General features: G+C 44.8%; 1 protein-coding gene across 1 annotated transcript; it reads right to left on the reverse strand.

Annotated features, from left to right (window-relative positions):
- Positions 1–1,002: 1,002 nt before the first annotated feature.
- On the reverse strand, positions 1,003–17,429 carry dlc (deltaC). The gene is made up of 10 exons (XM_037071157.1): positions 17,122–17,429; positions 16,434–16,676; positions 16,084–16,144; positions 15,410–15,667; positions 14,097–14,288; positions 11,238–11,407; positions 10,866–11,082; positions 3,339–4,074; positions 3,053–3,167; positions 1,003–2,006 (listed from the first exon to the last, which is right to left on the reverse strand). Exons 1-10 carry the CDS (start codon positions 17,170–17,172, stop codon positions 2,001–2,003), a joined length of 2,049 nt encoding a protein of 682 aa, XP_036927052.1. The 5' UTR covers positions 17,173–17,429; the 3' UTR covers positions 1,003–2,000.
- Between the last annotated feature and the right edge of the window lie 322 nt (positions 17,430–17,751).

Below are 17,751 nucleotides of genomic sequence, written 5' to 3' on the forward strand. Positions count from 1 at the left end.
TCTGCAGAGGTTGAGGTGAGCCACGCAACCAGAACCAGAATCTGTGGCCTCGACCTCAAACCACTTCACAGTCCCTCTGCTGTGATTCTTTATCCGTCCGTCGTCCTGTTTACGTCTCTTCAGATGTTTTCTGCTCTGTTGTTCTGGTAGTTTTGTCTCGACACCAGATGTTCTGTTCGTTGTGGACTTCCTTGTTGTGATGTCACAGATACTTGACCTATCACAAGCGACAGCTCTGACTCTTATTTCCTGACTCGTGCCAGAATTTGTTCCAGGGACTCATCAAAGGAAATTAAATAAATAATAGATAATAATAAATACATTTCCTCGCCTCCTGATACAGACAGGAAACACATTTATTCAGCTCATTAATCACTTTCTGACATCAGGATATATTATTGGTTATTATCAGACACATGTGGAGCGAAAACCTTCAGAAAATTGACGGCGTTAAAGAAAGTGAAACAACACAGCGTCATTAATGTTGTTTTTCAAATTTATTTATGAAAAAATATAGTTCTTGATTCTGACTGAGACATTAGGCACATTAACATAGACATATATACAATTCTCTTTCATAAATACAAAATTATTTACAAAGGGCAAACTTAAATAAGAAAACTATCTTCTGGAGGATATGTACACATTGCATTGTTTTCTTAAATTAACGAAGATAGTACAAAGACACGACTACACAGCAAAAACACAGATTTTTGGCATCAAATGGACTTAAAAAAGATGCTGGTATAAAAACTCTCTTTGGAGTCCTTCACTACTGTAAAAGTTTCTTTTCCTTAAATATAAAATGAAAACAGCCGCGCTGTGTTGGGATCTCAGGTCGAGTCTCGGGAATGTTGCAGATCAGCAGCGGCTGTTTTCACTGTTTTCCTGTTTTGTCGCTGTGACAGCAGAAGTTAATGATGGCAGCAAGTTTCTTTGATTAATGGAAAACTTACAACAGTTGAGTACAGAAGGACGCAGAATCACAGGAACACAAACGGACAAAGTGATGTGTGAGATGAATCCAGCTCGGCTGGACCTTCATCCCGACTGTGACATGTTGGACTTTTTATTTCACGTCTTATAATTGTCAGAGTTGATTATCATGAGGTGAAAACAGCTGATTGTTGAGAGAGTTACAGACTCTCTGTGATTCACCTGAGACCTCCTTCAGACTGGCATTAAAAGGAGATGTGGGGTGTGATACTGGGATTGGGTCTTAGATTGACACCAGGCTGGTTCCAGTGGAGCTCAATGGGTTTTCTGGGCTCTTAAATACAGGATTAGAACATGAGATACAAATAAAACCCCTCGCAGGCTTTCAGAGGAAACAACCTCTGTTGCAGTTGGTTTTATAAGAAGAGGCACTTCAGAGTTCATAGGCTCAGTTTGTGATTGTTGTTGTTTCTTCTCAGGCCACAAAGATTCAGATAAAATGACCAGCGTGATGATAGAAAGCCGCTCACCAACGCTCCGTATGTGTAGGAAAGTTCAGGTTGTTTGACCTAAAATGAAAATGTCCCGTCTCCCGTTCCTGTCAGCAGGTCCTCTGATGATTTGATTGACATCTTATTTTGAAGTTCTACAGGAAACGGTGGCCACGATGATTAGGGAGCACAGCTAAGGCAGCGGTCTTTACGATCTGTGGACGGTTCCAATTATTTACGTCCTCTCATTCACGTTTGATCCAACAAAAGTTCAGATACACAGACAGAAATATTATATTAAGATTTAAAGAATATAAAAAAAAGATAAATAGTGCAAATGATGCCAGACATTCAGTCTTTCCTTTTTTCTCTCCTCGTCCTGCTTGTTCACTCTTCTCAGAGTCGCTGTGGTCCGAACATCGTCCACATCAAGGCAGAAAAGAATTAAAAACAGGTCCTTTCTCTCTTGTTCCTTCCCACTGAGCAGCAGTAATAAATATTAAATAAAACTGTGTGTAGAATCGATCCTCTGCGTGTCCCGGACAGAACGTGTGTTCCTCTGAATACTGCAGGTTATACCTGAGAACAAGAGAGACAGCGGTCAGTCATCGGCGTATGGCTTCACTTCATCACAAAACACATGCCGGCATTTATTCAAACAAGATGATGTTTAAGAAGAAGTTCCAGAGTCACGTTAGAAAGACTGATCAGAACGTGTTCACTTATTAATTTCATATTTCATTTCTGATATCAAAGCGCTCCTATCATTCCATCTGTTGTCCTGTCATGTTGCACTGTTGCCTTTTTTTGGAACAAATTGATCATTTTACAACTTTTCTTATATATATCTTGTATGTATTCATCACATTTGTTAATGTTCTGGCATGTGTTATTCAGGAGAAGTTGTTTTTTTACACATTAAACAACTTTGAACATCATCAGCAAGAAATGGAAAAACAAACAAATAACCGAGAGGTTCTGAAGTGTTCGTGTGGTGACTTATTACATCCACAACATCTGTACACATCTGCAGATTAACACACAACATGATATTGATGGTTTGCTGTTTAAAATTAAATAAATTAATATGATTAAGACGTTTCTGTGCTCTCTGTCTCTGTATTTCAGAACTTTGTCACAAATCGCACAAAACGCAACATTTTTATCTTAAACATGACAAAATGTGGATGAATAGATTAATTATCAGACCAATATATTATTATACCACTGTGATCTTGGCTTGTTAATGAATTAACAGCTTCAACCTGTTCAGTACTGTACATACCTGAACAATCAATAAAGGACAATTTCATTCTTTTCTGATTTTATAATAAATGTTTTAGTTCGCAGACCTCAAAACAACACATAAATCTAATTTAGTGTATCCAGGTTATACTGCAGTTTCCGTGCAGTCTTTGGAGTTAATTAACTGTATGTTTTAACTACAGAATCGTTGATATATATTGATTTGATTGGACGCTCAAAAACAGGTTCTTCACATAAACTCATTGTTAAACAGGAAGTTTAAAACATCCTGTCAACCTCTGTCAGAGTTCTCGAGTTTGGAAACTAATTTGTGAACAATAATGATGTTTGTGTGGTCGTGCTGGTAAACGCGTCCTCACCTCAGTAGCGAACACACACTGCTCCATCTGCTCTGGGATGATGAACACAGGTTGATACAGACTGTCCTTCGCAAAACTGAGAGGAGGGACGATGATGGACGAGTCGCACTTCTTACTGTTAGAGAGAGAGAGAGATGTGCAGAAATACTTAGTGAAGGCGTGACAACGCAGAACTGATCAGATAAGAGACGACAGACATGCTGCGACAACAGAGCAGGATGTAAACACACACACACACACACACACACACACACACACACACAAGGAAACATCATCGGGTCCTTACAGGTCAAACTTGTTCTTGCCCAGGTGCTGCTCCTCTTTCGCCAGGTTATAGTCGGCCATTTTGTTTTTAAACATGGACATGTTGTCGCCACCCCTCTCCACCAGCGCTGCATCCTTATTGGACATCTTCAGATGTCCTCCCGGGAGGAGGAAGGCCTCCTTCTCTCTCAGGCTGCCCAGCGGCGCTCCTTGTAGGCTCCCGTTGTTTGGTCCACCCCCGCCGATCACTGCGTTGCGGTTGTTCACCGTCTCCAGGTCGTTCTTCACTGACGTGGCCATGGCTGTCAGCGCTCTGCCTCGGCGGAGCTGACGCAGGATGTGGATGGCGGCGCACAGTAGCAGGGAGAGTGTCACCAGGCCGAGGGCAACGGCGGCTATCAGCGCCGGAGACACCTCGGGATTGGGCGGTTTGGCCGTCGGCTTGCTGACGGAGTACTCGCAGCGCGCTCCCATGAAGTCCGGTGGACACTGGCACACCGGGCCCGTGAAGTGGGTGTAACACTTGCCGCCGTTGTCGCAGGGGAAGTGGTCGCAGGGGCTGGTGCGCACGGAGCAGTCCTTGCTGGTGAAGCCGAGGGTGCACGTGCAGGTGAAGTCGTTGATGCCGTCGACGCAGGTGCCGGCGTTGCGGCAGGGGTTCCCGGCGCAGTCGTCGATGTTGGTCTCACAGCGGGAGCCGGTGAAGCCGGGCTGACAGCGACACATGACGCGTTTACCCAGGTCCAAACACTGAGCGCCTGCAGAGACACAGAGGGAGGTGTGAGTTACTGACAGAAGCCTGGAGGACGAACTGAACACAAAGTCTATCTGCTGCAATCTGTCATCTTCAGAAATAAAACCAAATGATCAGTTTATTTGATGCATTAATGAACTATAATTGATGCTGGTACAATGATGGAAATGAGACAGACAGATAAACAACTTTTGATAAAGTGAAGCAGAAGGTCGGCAACAGATCACAGGATCATTTTGTCGGATCTGGTACTTTGGTTCTGATGCAGCAGCTCCGTCGGTCTCATCTTAAGAACAATCGTGTCGAAGTGAAGATAGAAAATATTACTGAAGCATCACAATCTTATGATCTACTTCTGAGTTAACAAGCATGCCCAGTTTCTCAGGTACACTGTTTAAAATGATTTTAAATCAGTTGCTCTGCTTTAACTCCCAGCACACATCTGTCTTCACTGTGACTCTGCATCAGGATTTAGACATTTCTCATCTTATTATTTCACATTAATCCATGATTCATTTATGTGCCGTCAGCAAGAGAGACGAAGAAGAAACAAGATGACTTAAAATAAGTCGAACGTAAAGTCACAACTGGAAATCACTCGCTAAAAGCCAGACTGGACTCTGTTCTCTGTTACTCTGGTTCTGTTACAGGGATGATAAACACAACTGAGTCACAAAGAAAATGACTCATAAGCATGTTTATATATTTCATCTGCTGTTTAATGTTGAGGAAAGTGAACAGGAGCTGAGATCAGAGTGTCTCTGCTGATCGACAGTGTTTCAGTCGCAGTTTAGAGCTGAACACACTTTTCAATGAGATACTCGTTTGGTTATCAAGAGGGAGAGGTTGGCAGAAAAAAAGAAATAATTCCCAACGAAACGTTTCAGTCGCTCAGAGTGTTCAAGAAGACACAGCAGGAGGTGGGCAGAGAGAGAGAGGATGGAACTGAAGAGGGAACAACAATATGTTTATCACAACACATCAGCAGAGGAATGTGTGTGTGTGTGTGTGTGTGTGTGTGTGTGTGTGTGTGATTAGAAACATCCTGATGTTTCCCAGCGTCCTGCAGACGACACTACAGAGGAGGTTTGTGAATGAAGAAAACACACCAACAAAAAGCAAAACTGCCTCTCAGTTTCTTTGTGTTCTGCAGTTGTAGCTTCACTCTTGCAAAACAAAACTTTGTGCTCGACCTCCCTGAGGACGCTGAACAGGAGCTGCAGGTCGATCTGAGGCGACGTGCTGCAGCTCAAACTGAACTCACAGGCTGTTGAATCAGCTCCATATTTGGTTGTCATGTATATCTGCTGTGTTGCAACGCTGCAAACAGAGCACAGCAAGAACAACCTCTCTCCCTCCCTGTCGGGCTCACTGAGAGGTAGGAATGACTGCAGATTCAAGATAAGCCGGCGGTGGTTTCTACACGCTAATGAGGACCTGAGGGACGACTGGAGGCTGAACTGGGACCTGCGGAGACGACTCTGCGCAGCAGGCGGGCGATAACTGTGTGGTAATTGTAATATACAGCGATAAAGTTTTGTTTTGTGAGGCCAGTTCTGTGAGTGGAGCCGTCTGATCCTGATTATCTGTCTGCTCCCATAGAGAAGGTCTGAGAACAGGTGATCCACAGCCTGAGAGTCTGCATCTGCTAAAAACATCTGAGTGGTTGTTTTTTAAAAAGCATTATGAACCTTTGAGTTTTAAAGATTAGCTAATAATCTACATCTAATCTATGTTTAAATCCAAGTGTTTTTGCTTTGTTTGTTTCCTGCAGTTGATTTCACAACTCTCAGACGTGAAACCTGCTGCAGAGCTTTAGCTCACAAGTTATTTTTGTGAGATGAATGTGAAATCCAACCTGCATGGTTCATTTACGGGCCGGTAGGACAATCAGACGTCCTCGACTCGAAAACTAAGCCAACAACAACGATCCAACATGACGGATTTGGAAAGAAGTCATGTGTAGTTAAAACCCAGCACAGTGTTGATTATGTTCGATTATTTCTCAGGAGAAGTTTCGAGTCTCTGCCAGGGAATGTCTGCCTGGCGGAAGGAAAGTCAATCTAAAAGCTGATGGTATATTCTGGAAAATGCTCTGCAGTGATGTGAGGACAATGGAATGAGTAATAAACGAGGTTAACAAGGTTACTGTACATTTGGCGTGCTGCTGCGAGGTGCCACGGGCTACTTAACATTAAAACATCATTAAGAGGCTCATAAGAGGACCGGAGAGAAACATCAGCTACAACAGAGCCGCACAGCGCTGGACTGCAGCCAGACGAAGTAAAGAAACACCCGAGACTGACAGCGTCTCCAGGCTGCCGAGCACAAACAGGCTTGTTTACCACGGCAACAATGAGTGAAATATTCGAGTCGGTGATAAGATGCGTTCAGAGGCTCCAATGTGACAATACAGGACTTTATCTGCCCTCTGACACACAAACACACACATGCAAACACACACGTCTGATGTGATGTGAGGCTTTAAACCTAAACATCAAGAATCAAAGTAATTTGATCAGTAACTCATTTGAAGTCACACAGATCTGTGTTCACATGCTAATAGCATCAAATCCTTCTTCATCAGCTGAAACATGAAACTGCATCATTTCATTTATTCTTAACTTCACGTTTCATGACACCTGAAATGCTCAAAGAACTCGTCATGTTTGATGTACAAACCCAAATCCAACCCTGTGTTTGTTCAGCCGCTGCAGCAGCAGAACTTTGAGCCAACGCGTTCATTTCTCCTGCACAAACTGACTGAATGATTTCCTGTAAGTGTTTGTGTGCAGAAAGCTTCGGGGACCTGCGGTACGTCTGAAACTCTCTTGAAAATGATGCATTTCTTTTGTAATCGTGGTATTTTCACATAAAGTTTTGGGTGTGCAGAAGTGTTTGCAGATGGGCTGCACACAAACATCCTGCAGAGGATCTATGTGAAACCCAAAAGCCTCTTTGAGCAACAACAGATTTTATGAAGAAATCCGTCTTCTCTCACTCCCACTTTCTATCTGACGCTTCACGCTGATACGAGGGTCACTGACTCCAGTCAGTGAACTTTGTTTACATGGATCAGCTCCAACACATTCATCTCTGTGATCACCAGCAGCTTTTAAACTGAGCTAATCATTATCCATTTAGGTTTATGGCAGATTATTAGTGTTATAATCAATGACAATCTGCTCTGACTTAAAAAGAGATTAGATGTGACAGCGGTAATATATTCACATAGCTGCTTCAGGTATTATGTCAACAGAAATAACGACCCCTCACTGCTTCTTTGGTCTGTTTTCAGTCTGTTTGTCCAGATTTGACTTTTCCTGTGCACTGATGCTAATGCACACCATGTTTCTGCCTTCAGCTCAGCATGCTGCCGCAGATTTAAATGTTGACGGATCAGATAATGTATCTGCAGTATGAAGACCATCAGCAGTAGATGAAGGTTAAACGTCTACACGTATGCAGATGACACACAACTGTACATCTGTGGCTCCTCCTGAAGACACAAGCTTACTGAGTCATTTAGAATAAAGTTAAGAAACTAATTGCAAACTTGACAGTGTAAGAAACACAACTGCAGCATATCTGAAGCCTTCAGAACTGACAACGACAGGAACACGTGACTCTTTTAGTCCACAGATTAACTAAAACTCTCGACGAGTGAAAAGGGCAACATGATATGAAACTAAAATCAGATGTTTTCTTTCTTTCAGACTATCAGGAAACAAACTGCCTGATGATAGAAAGTGTATCACAGCTGTGCCGTCGCATGTGAACGAGCTGAACACCCACTCGATGGTTAGCTAGCAGCGCTATCTGCGTCTCTATCGTCCGTCTGTCTTTGTGTTGGCAGGTATGTATGAAGTTTCTACTTTACATACATTTAAATGTGTGTTCATGTTCTCTTTTAATCTGTAGGAAATGCGCTATACAAATTACTGATCTAATAATATCAGATATTTTTGATAAAACAGTGTTGTGTTCATCTGAATCTGCCGGGTCAGAAAATAGAAAATGTTCATGTAAAGAACCTGAACTGTTCTCAGGTTCTGTCTTTTAGTTAATATTAGTTAGTTACTTTACATCACAAGTAACTGAGCTGAGAAATGCTGATGAGTTTGCTAATGCTAGCTCACCTCGCTCATGTGTTATATCAGGAAGTGAGTTCAGTTCACATTTGACAGGAAAAACTTTATAACAAACCTGAACTATGTTCATCACGTCAGCTACCTGTTGGAACACACCTGATGTGTTGTTGTTTCCCAAGGCTCTGATACAACACACACACACACACACACACACACACACACACACACACACACACACACTACGAGCCTTTCCACCATTTTGCTCTCCACGCCTCACCTCTATTGGCCACACGGGTATTTGCGATGGCGCCAAGTGTTCAGCTCTGCCATGACCGGCGCTTTATGTCCTCGGGCTACAGATAACCGAGGAGGAACTCACGCAAAACTCTCGCATGCCGTGAAAAATCTGTCTCGTGAAATTCAATTCAGCTCGAGCCAACAAAGTGCCGCACTGCTGCCTCCAAACACGCCAAGTCCAAACACAGCGGAGGAATCACGGCAGGATAACGTCGGCTATGAAAATAAAAGCTAACCTCAAGTTTACAGAGACACATTTCCTGGAAAACGCACAAATCTAAAACCCTCGGCATCTACACAGTTCACGTGAGAGATCTGATGGACAGTTTGCAGGAATGAAGCAGATTAGATTTGTGTCATGACGTTTACAGTGTGAACACTCGGGTTGTTCCCTGACTGTAACCCTCCACCGTGCCGTCATGGAATCATTACACCAGCTCGCTCTTGTAAACACTTTCATATTGATTGGCTGCTGCAGCGTTTAAGTGAATGATTAACTGACTGATAACTTGGAATACACCAGCATCGAGCTGAATTACTGCAGTTTCCAGAGCTGCAGATAAACTATGAAGGTTGCTGGAGCATCGGGGCAGTTTCACAACAACAGCAGCATGTGAAGACACACTCATGATGGTACACAAAGCTGTTTTCAGTCAACTGTGAAAGCATCTCTCTGAAATGTGTCCAAACCACCTGCAGCAGGTGGATCCAGTCAGTGAGAGTTAAGATCTACAAACAGATTCACTTCTAGAGAAAAGGATGTTGATGAGCTGCTGACTTGAAAACTCAACACCTACACGGACGCCTCCCATCTCTCCTCGCGCCTCGACCGAGTGCTGCTTCATTTAGTGACGGATAGCTGGAGAGAGAGACGGATGACATGCAGCTACGGTTCTGATCTGGAGTCCAGCCAAACAGAAAGTGGATTCATGATGAAATAATCCACGGCTCCTGAACGATCAACAGCTCAGATGAAACCTGAAGCTTTACTCTGTTCCACCAGCAGAAACACTTGAGCTGCGTCTGCTGCAGATTCTTTTATTTATTTTCTTAGAGGAGATAAAGGGCTCTGCATCAACAACTGTCGTCTAAAATTTAATCCAATCTGACAAATGTTCTTACTGGAGAAACTGCTCACAACTGTACGAACTCTCCAGCCAGAGAGCTTCTGCAGCAGCGCATCACGTTAACAGACAACAAGTCAAACTGGATGATCTCTTCTACACATGCAGACCTGAACTACAGCTACTGCACGCATGCAGTTTTCTTTCTTCCTCGCTGCCACGACGCAAGTTTGCTTCTCTGGTGTGAATGTTAGACAACAGAGAACAGAAGATCACTGTCAACATCACGGTCGTTACTTATTACATCATATTTCACTTCAGTCTCTTTCAAACTCAACTTCAGATCCAAGATGGAGACGAAGGTGGATGGAACTATTCTCACATCGTAGCATCGCAGTGGAAAACAGGGGAAAATGAGCGCGTCAGTTGGGGATCATGTTTCAAAGACAAGGGCCAGATGTTAGCGGCTGTCCAGTAGATTTGGTCCAGTGTCAATAAAACATAATATAATAATATCTCACTGTTTCACTCTGCAGCGGTGCTGTGATTTCACCTCTTGTTAGTAAAAGCGTCTCCCCTCAGGCACAAACCAATTATCTCGTCGTCACGTCCTTGAACAGATCATCATGTTCATGTGAGCCACAACAAGATCCTAGAGATGCATAAACATCTGGAGCTGCTTCACTGAGAATGAAGGAACAACTGATTACATGAAGTGGTTGAGCGGCGGCCGCCTGCAAGTCTGAACATCCAGGACATCACCGAGTGTCACTGAGTCGTATCGGTCGTCTCCACCGAGCTCCACGACTTCATATCAGACGCTCGGCTGTTGTTCTGCAGCTCGGGTAAAAATGTAATCTGGCTGGCAAGTTCTGACAGGACGGAGCGTCTGTCACATGTCTGCGCCATGTTTTTATTCTTCTTTAACCATCAGATTATTTCAGTACGCACGAACTACAGGTGGGAGGCAGACAGGTAAAACTCTGGCCGAGGTGATAAAAGCAGGAAATAACGTCACAGATTTCCCAACAGAGCTGAACAATATATGAAAAATCAGAAGAATGATAATGATGTTCTGATTCATATGGAGAATATGATTTATAGTTTCCATGCTTCATTATCTTAAGACTGCAGTGTGTTTGGCTGAAACTGCTTCAAATGCTCACGTATATAAAGTCACATGCACAAAGTCACAGTTCCCACACAGGGCTGCAGCAGGCACACAAATGCAAAGAATCAAAAATGACTTTAAATGAAACTCGTCCCACTGTGAAGTTTAAGCTGTGGGTGGAAGTCGGATCATGCTGGTTGTGAGGTCGCTGCAGGCTACAGTTGGTTCGTACCATTAGCGCAGGGGTTGCTGCTGCATCTGTCGATTCTCTTCTCGCAGTTGGAGCCGGTGAACCCGGCCGGGCAGCGGCAGCTGTAACCGCCGGCCACATTCTCCACGCAGGTTCCTCCATTAAAACACGGCCCGTCGGCGCACGTCATGGCGCTGATCTCGCAGTTCTTCCCGTAGAAGCCCTGAGGGCACGCACAGGAATAATCGCTCTCCAAATCCTGGGGGAAGAAACCAAGAAGACGTGAGTCCAGCTCATCTGTAATCTTTTATTTATCCTGATGTTTCTGCAGTTTTTCAGAAAGATTCTGGGAAAAACTATAAGAGAAACAACCAGAACGTAAAGAAAGCTGCTCTAAAAGTTCTGGTGACTCACTTTGCAGCTGCCACCGTTCTTGCAGGGGTTGCTGTCGCACTCGTTGGTCTCGATCTCGCAGTTTTTGCCGGTGAACCCGGGTCTGCAGGTGCAGGTGTAGCTGCCCTGGCCGGTGTTGGTGCAGGAAGCGTCATTGCGACACGGCTTGTGGTTGGTGCAGTAGTTCAGATCTGGAGTTAACAGACAGGATGAGGAACGGTGAGGTTAGCTGAAGGAGCTCACGTCCTCTGATGGGCATTAATATCTCATCTAAATAACAATTCACAACACTGAACACTGATGAGAAAACTGCGTTTTGTCTGAAGGAATGAAGGTATTTTAAAGGAATGGAGCGTGTTTGGTGTTTGCTGGAGCTTTTACAAACATTTAAAGAGTTCATGTCAGTTGATGAGCAGATCTCAGCTTGTGTGGGCTGAGGACTCTAATGTAGCAGGAACAGCAGTGTGTTGTATTCTGATAATATTCAGTTTGCTGGTCTTGCTTCACTCTCCCATATTTTCAGTCAGTCCACCTGATCTAACCAGAATTTACTTCAGACCAGAAGGACAACCCGAACAAGAGGGACAAGATGATGTGTAAAGCAACGTTTGAAACCAATGTTAGATTTATTGTACAACAATACGATATCTATCTTCAGAATCATCCGAGCACTACGAGACTGAAGCAGCTCACAGATCTCACAGAGGGACGGACCAGAACATGGATCGACGCTGAGACGCTGGTTAGTTTTTAGTTTGTTTGCAGTATTCAGGATGATGAATCACATATGAAAGTTTCCAGGTCGTGTTACTGTGAAAAGCATAAATAAAAACAGATTGACAACTGAACTGTGTCTGGAAGTGTTCCTGAGCCACGCAGTCGTCTGAACCTGGACCCAGCCCGACTCTGAGCGACTGAGCCTTTCAGTCATGAGACCATCGGCTGCTACCAGTGAACCTGCTGACCTGAGGAATGATCCCAACAGGAGTTTATAGACTGTTACACAACTTTAACATCAATGTTGATGAGGTAACACTTTAAATATATCATCTTTGTACTGATAAATTGAGTGTATGTCAAGAAAGATCAGCAAATTAACGCATTCGGTTTGATCTATGTTGTGCACATCAGCAGAGCTGTAGCTTCTACAGGACGGACGCCACATGTACGCAGACAACATGGACTTTACTGACAAGTTCTGTTTTCATCGTCAGGTTAAAGATGTTAGATTTACACCTGCAGCAATTTAATAATCTGAAAAATGAAAGTGGGCCGAGGAGAGAGCCCTGAGGCACACCGCGGGCGTCTGAACAGATGAGGAGACGTCGTGCTGCCACATGAAGTTTCATCACCAGAGAAATAAATTAAAAACTTCTCGGACAACAAATCAATACTGTGATAATTCTGCGTTCAAACATCCTGACGTGTACAGTGTAAAGACTCCTAAGATACAGGAAATGACTAATGCATGTCAGGAACTGGAATTACCAAACAGTTATTGCTGTGGATTATTTAATATTTCTATCCAGCTTTTTATGTTCAACAGGTTCTCACATCACACCTCCAACACGTTAAACATCACAAGAGTTCCTACTAAATCTGATGACTTTCTGCAGTAAAATAGATCAGATTGTGTCTTTTTTCTTATTTCCACATTTGCAGACGATAAACAACTTTATATTGAAGTAAAACCCACTGACAGGCGTAAACATTTTAATTTTAAACCTTAAGTTTTACATTTTGTTCTGCTAACAAGAAGCAGCAGACTTGTAGAACTGTACAGGAGCTTTAACAGGATGTTATTAGTTCATGTTTTCTTTCATTTTCTACTTTTACCTGTTTATCTTGCAGGTATTGTCTCATTTCAGTATAATTCAATTGCTATTTATCTATTTTACATGATAATAAATAGGTGCCCAGTTGTAATGTTTAACCATATAAATACACTCATGAACTATCAATGACTCTTAATGCCGACACTGGCTCGGAAAATACTGTTTTCATGCAGTCAATTACATATTTTGCCAGAATGTCATAAGGTGTGTCTTTAAATATTCAAATACTGTTCCAACAGCAGAGATTTGAAACTTGATTGTAAAAGTTATTCCGTTATAGTCGACATCACTTTGCAATTTCTTTGCACTTCTGGGTTAAACGTCGATTATCGATGAGTTGTAACAGATTGAAATCGCAGCTGGACTTGAAGTCTGGAAGAGTTTTTACTGTTGAGTGCTGTTGCATTAATGAGCTGTGTTGGTGGAAACTAATACAGAAAAGTAGAAGATAAACAATTCATTCGTAAAATTGCGAATTTTTCAGTGTTTCTGCAGTAAAAAAATAGTCTGATGAGGGTTTTATATTTAGCCACACAGAATCCAGCAACATCATCTCTGAGAAATATCTGCAGACTCCAGCAGTTCTGTCTGAACTGAAAACTCATCCAGTAGATGTTTTAAATTAAGATGCTACGACTTGAAAAATGGTTAATAAAATAATAAATGAGCTAAAAACAGGCAACAAAATGACTGTAAGATTAATTTGTTTGCCTTCTTTAGTTGGTCATTAACCATCTAATTAACATTTTAATTAGCACAGCCAAAGCCCAATTATGAGAACAGACCAGACAACAGCTGCAGTCTGAAGTGATAGATGGTTAATTAACGGGTAAAACAGACTGATTAGTTTGACGACAGTTGAATCATCATCTGTGGTTCAGCAGCTCCGTTAATCTGCTTTAAACATCCTCACTTGTGTTTCACACTTCTCGCTGGACAGTTAATGCTTCTGTTTTGTCCTAAAACCTGAAGAAAACCTTTTAAATGAACTCGGGAGCGAACCCGTCAGCCTGCCGGGCCGAGCTGTTCTGGAGCTTGAACCCACCTTGGTCGCAGTACAGGCCGCCCCAGCCCTCCTTACAGTTGCACTGCCAGGGCTGCTGGCAGGTCCCGTGCAGGCAGCCGGGGTGTCGGGCGCACTCGTCGCAGCGCTCGCCCTGCCAGCCCTGCCGGCACACACACTCCCCGGGAGAGTCGCAGAACCCGTGCTCCTCGCTGCACCCCGCGGCACAGATGGCTGATGGGAGGAGGAGAGGGAACACAGCGAGGGGGGGTGGGGGGGCACGTCAAAGGAAGAGAGGGAAAGGGAGAAAGGGGGAGGAAGAAGGAGAGAATATTACTACGAGTGCATGTGTGTGTGTGTCTCATGTTCTTCGTTCGAATCACAAAACAACTCCCCTCTCTGGGCCTCACACACACACACACACACACACACACACACACACACACACACACACACTAACTCCCCTACAAGTGCTTGTTAAGTACTAAACGAAGCAGCTGGCCCGCACAACAAAAGCAACACATGCCGTCTCCTTTCACGCAAGGCAGCGCACATTAAGCTCCAGCGCGTGTCCCTGTTAAAGCGGGCGGGCCGGGGGCCGACCGGGGGCCGACCGGGGGCCCATTGTTGAGCTCAAAACAAAAGGAGCAGACCTCAGAGCCAACACACACACACACACACACACACACACACACACACACACACACACTGGAAACGACAGAAGCTCTAAGATCTTTTTTGTCCTCCTCAGCCACCAGGGCCAGCGACGGCGTTGACAACTGCTTGACTTAACAATTTCAAGGCCACTGGACAAAAAAATTGAAGCGCCAAGGGTCCCATTCTTCACCCCCCCACCTCCACCCACCTCCACCCACCTCCACCTCCTCCCTCCTAATCTGAAGAAACGTTAGAATAGAAACGGAGGGAGAGGAGAGGAAGAGGAGGGGTCACACTACTGTTAAAACTCATTTTGCAGCCAGTTTTGGTGGTTTTTTTTTTTAACTGAACTCTGAAACAGTCACTTCAGTTTGCAGCAAACACTGACTTGGATCAGAGTAATGAAACATTATACTGCACCAATATCACAGCGAGCTGCAGAGAAGTAAAAACACCACGAAGCAAGTCTCAACAAACTCATCGCAAAGAGCTGCACACAAACTTCCTCACAAAAGTCCCTGCAGATTAAATGCTCCTCAGTATTGTACAGCTGCTATAAGTTCACTGTTATGCAGCAAAGACACAAACTGAACTAACAAACTCATATCACAACAGCGTGATGATGCTTTAAAGGACCATTCTGGTGTTTTTCAGGCTTGAGATTTGAGAAGGAGTCAACCAGCAAACGTGACACTTACGGTCGGAGCAGTACTCGCCCCTCCAGCCCTCCTGACAGTGGCGGTTCCCCTCGTTGTCGCAGGTGTAGTGTCCGAAGGTGTCGTTGCGGGGCCGGCAGTAGGCGGAGCAGGCCTCGCCGTGGTAGTGCTCGTTGCACAGTACGTGGTAGGAGTAACGCAGCTCGCTCTGGTTGCCGAAGTGCACGTCCTGGGACCATTCCTCCCCGACTGTCAGCCTGCGGCGCGTCGCCAGCCGGCTGATGAGGTTGTTCTGGTTGTCTGGAGGAAGGAGGGAAGGAACAGAGAATTTCATGATGTGTGTTGGTTGACATCCTGAGAATGTGTTGAAACAGATCATGCGAAATAACCCTCCACACTATAATCCTGCTATCTGTCCGTGATCTGATCTGTCAGGCAGCGTCGATTCTGCTCACTGACGGAGCAGAAAACAGACCTACTGAGTTTTCTGGTCTGTAAGAGTCGACAGATTTAAAACTAAAACTTCCTCTGTGTTAGAAAATCAAACAACTACAGCTTTAAGAGATGAAACGTTTAAAACTGCTTCATTAAGTTGGTTTTCTTTCAGCCAACACGAGCTGGAGTGTCTCCAGGAGGTGTGTGAGAGTTTTCAGCGGGCGAACAGCGCCTCTGTCGCCGCCTGGCGGTGGAGCAGCAGCACTGCAGCAGCAGCTTACCTGTAGATTCAAGTCCAGAAGACTCCGCGTTCCACGCTTCAATGATCAGAGAGAAGGTTCCCTGAAATAAATCACAGAATCGATTAATGATCAGATCCGTCACGTGTGTAATGGTTGCACATGCGTGTTCGTGTTCAGGCCTGCAGGATATTCACTGTCATGCCTCCTTCAGTCATTCTAAACTGTGTCTAAGTCAAGAAAGTGAGAGAAATCCAAAGGAGTTTAAGGCGATCACAGCCGGTGTCGGTGCGTAATGTGAGTGTGAGTGAGAACAGAGTTAAATGTAGTGCAGGACTGAAGGTGCTGAACACAGACTTCTGGACAGAGAGCGTGTGAGTTTCGTCACCTACCGGCCACTTGAAGTGAAAAGGCACCCTGATGGGCGCGCTCTCCGAGATGGAGTTGGAGTCGGCGCTGAAGATCTCGGTGAGCGCGGTGCCGTAGGTGCACGGCGGCTCCGGGTTGATGACGTCCTGGGAGTGCTTGAGACACACGCGGAAAAAAATCTGGCAGTCCCGGGAGGGGGAGCGACAGACGCCGCGGGAGCTGGTGAAGGAGTCGATCTTCAGCTCAAAGACCCCGGAGGAGAGGGACTGAGGGGAGAGGAGGAGGTGTTACACTCAACATCGGCTGATACCAGATAATAAAGTGTAGATGTGGAGGAAAATGCACAAACACACGCAAATAACAGAAACATGCACGTGTGTACAGTCTGGTCATTGCTGCAAACATTACAATAAAATATGAGTTATCATCGTATTTCTGCAGAAATCCATAATATCTATGACCCCTGACTCTCTGCACCGCTCCGCTCACTAGTAAGATATCCATCAGCATGTTAAATTAAATTCTAACAAAGTTCGGTCCCGCAGAAATGAAGTAAAACCGGGAGAAAGGCTGTGCGCGCTGCGCGTAAAAGCGCACGTCTCCAAACCTCCTCGCTCCCAGAAACCAGCAAAAACAAACCACCGCTGCTGTATAATAAAAAAATGAATAAATAAAGTGGACTGCTGTGAGTGTGCCGTCAGTGCGACTCACCGTCTGCGCTGAGACGAACAGCAGGAGACACGACAGTAACAAACGCGCCATGTCGGCACGGAGCGTCCAGGGCAGAAAGCGCCGGAGGTCCAAGGAAGGTGAAGAAGTGGGTAAAATCCAAACGGGTCCAAAAGGAAAACGGAGAGTTGAAGAAATAAAAATGTAAAAACTCTCCGGGATGAAATAAAAACACCGGTTTCAGGTCAGAGGAGCAGTCAGTGTGTGTGTGAGTGTGTCAGCGGTTTGGTGAGAAAAAGAAAAGACACGAGAGCAAAGATCCGCTCGGCTGCTGAACTCTGGACTGTGGCAGCTGCGGTTCACCTCCGCTTTATACCGAGGAGGGAGAGCGGGGGGAGGAGGGGAGGAGGGGGGAGGGGGCGCTGCAAAAAATATCCACCTGAAGAACAAACCCTCAAACCCTCCTCCCTGCTCATTCAAACCGAAACTTTTCCTCCAACGAGCGACCCTTCTCGTCAGGCGGGAGGAGCGACAGCAGCCTGCGGGCAGGAGGCACCGCAGCGCACACTTTCACTACAAGCCGCCCGCACATTCCCATCAGAGCTGACAGGCTGCCAGGACTGTGTTGTTTTGTTCTGCATGTTTGTCTTTTACATTTCCAGGCAGCTGCTG

The sequence above is a fragment of the Acanthopagrus latus genome, chromosome 2 (assembly GCF_904848185.1).
Source record: "Acanthopagrus latus isolate v.2019 chromosome 2, fAcaLat1.1, whole genome shotgun sequence".
Classification (NCBI taxonomy): domain Eukaryota; kingdom Metazoa; phylum Chordata; class Actinopteri; order Spariformes; family Sparidae; genus Acanthopagrus; species Acanthopagrus latus.

Excerpts from the sequence above, each read along its gene's own strand:
- dlc (XM_037071157.1), bottom strand. The coding sequence starts at position 17,172 with ATGGCGCGTTTGTTACTGTCGTGTCTCCTGCTGTTCGTCTCAGCGCAG. Across the intron at positions 14,289-15,409 it reads GGGCGAGTACTGCTCCGACC|CCATCTGTGCCGCGGGGTGC; the intron begins GTAAGTGTCACG and ends TCCTCCCATCAG. Across the intron at positions 3,168-3,338 it reads GGCAAGAACAAGTTTGACCT|TAAGAAGTGCGACTCGTCCA; the intron begins GTAAGGACCCGA and ends TCTCTCTAACAG.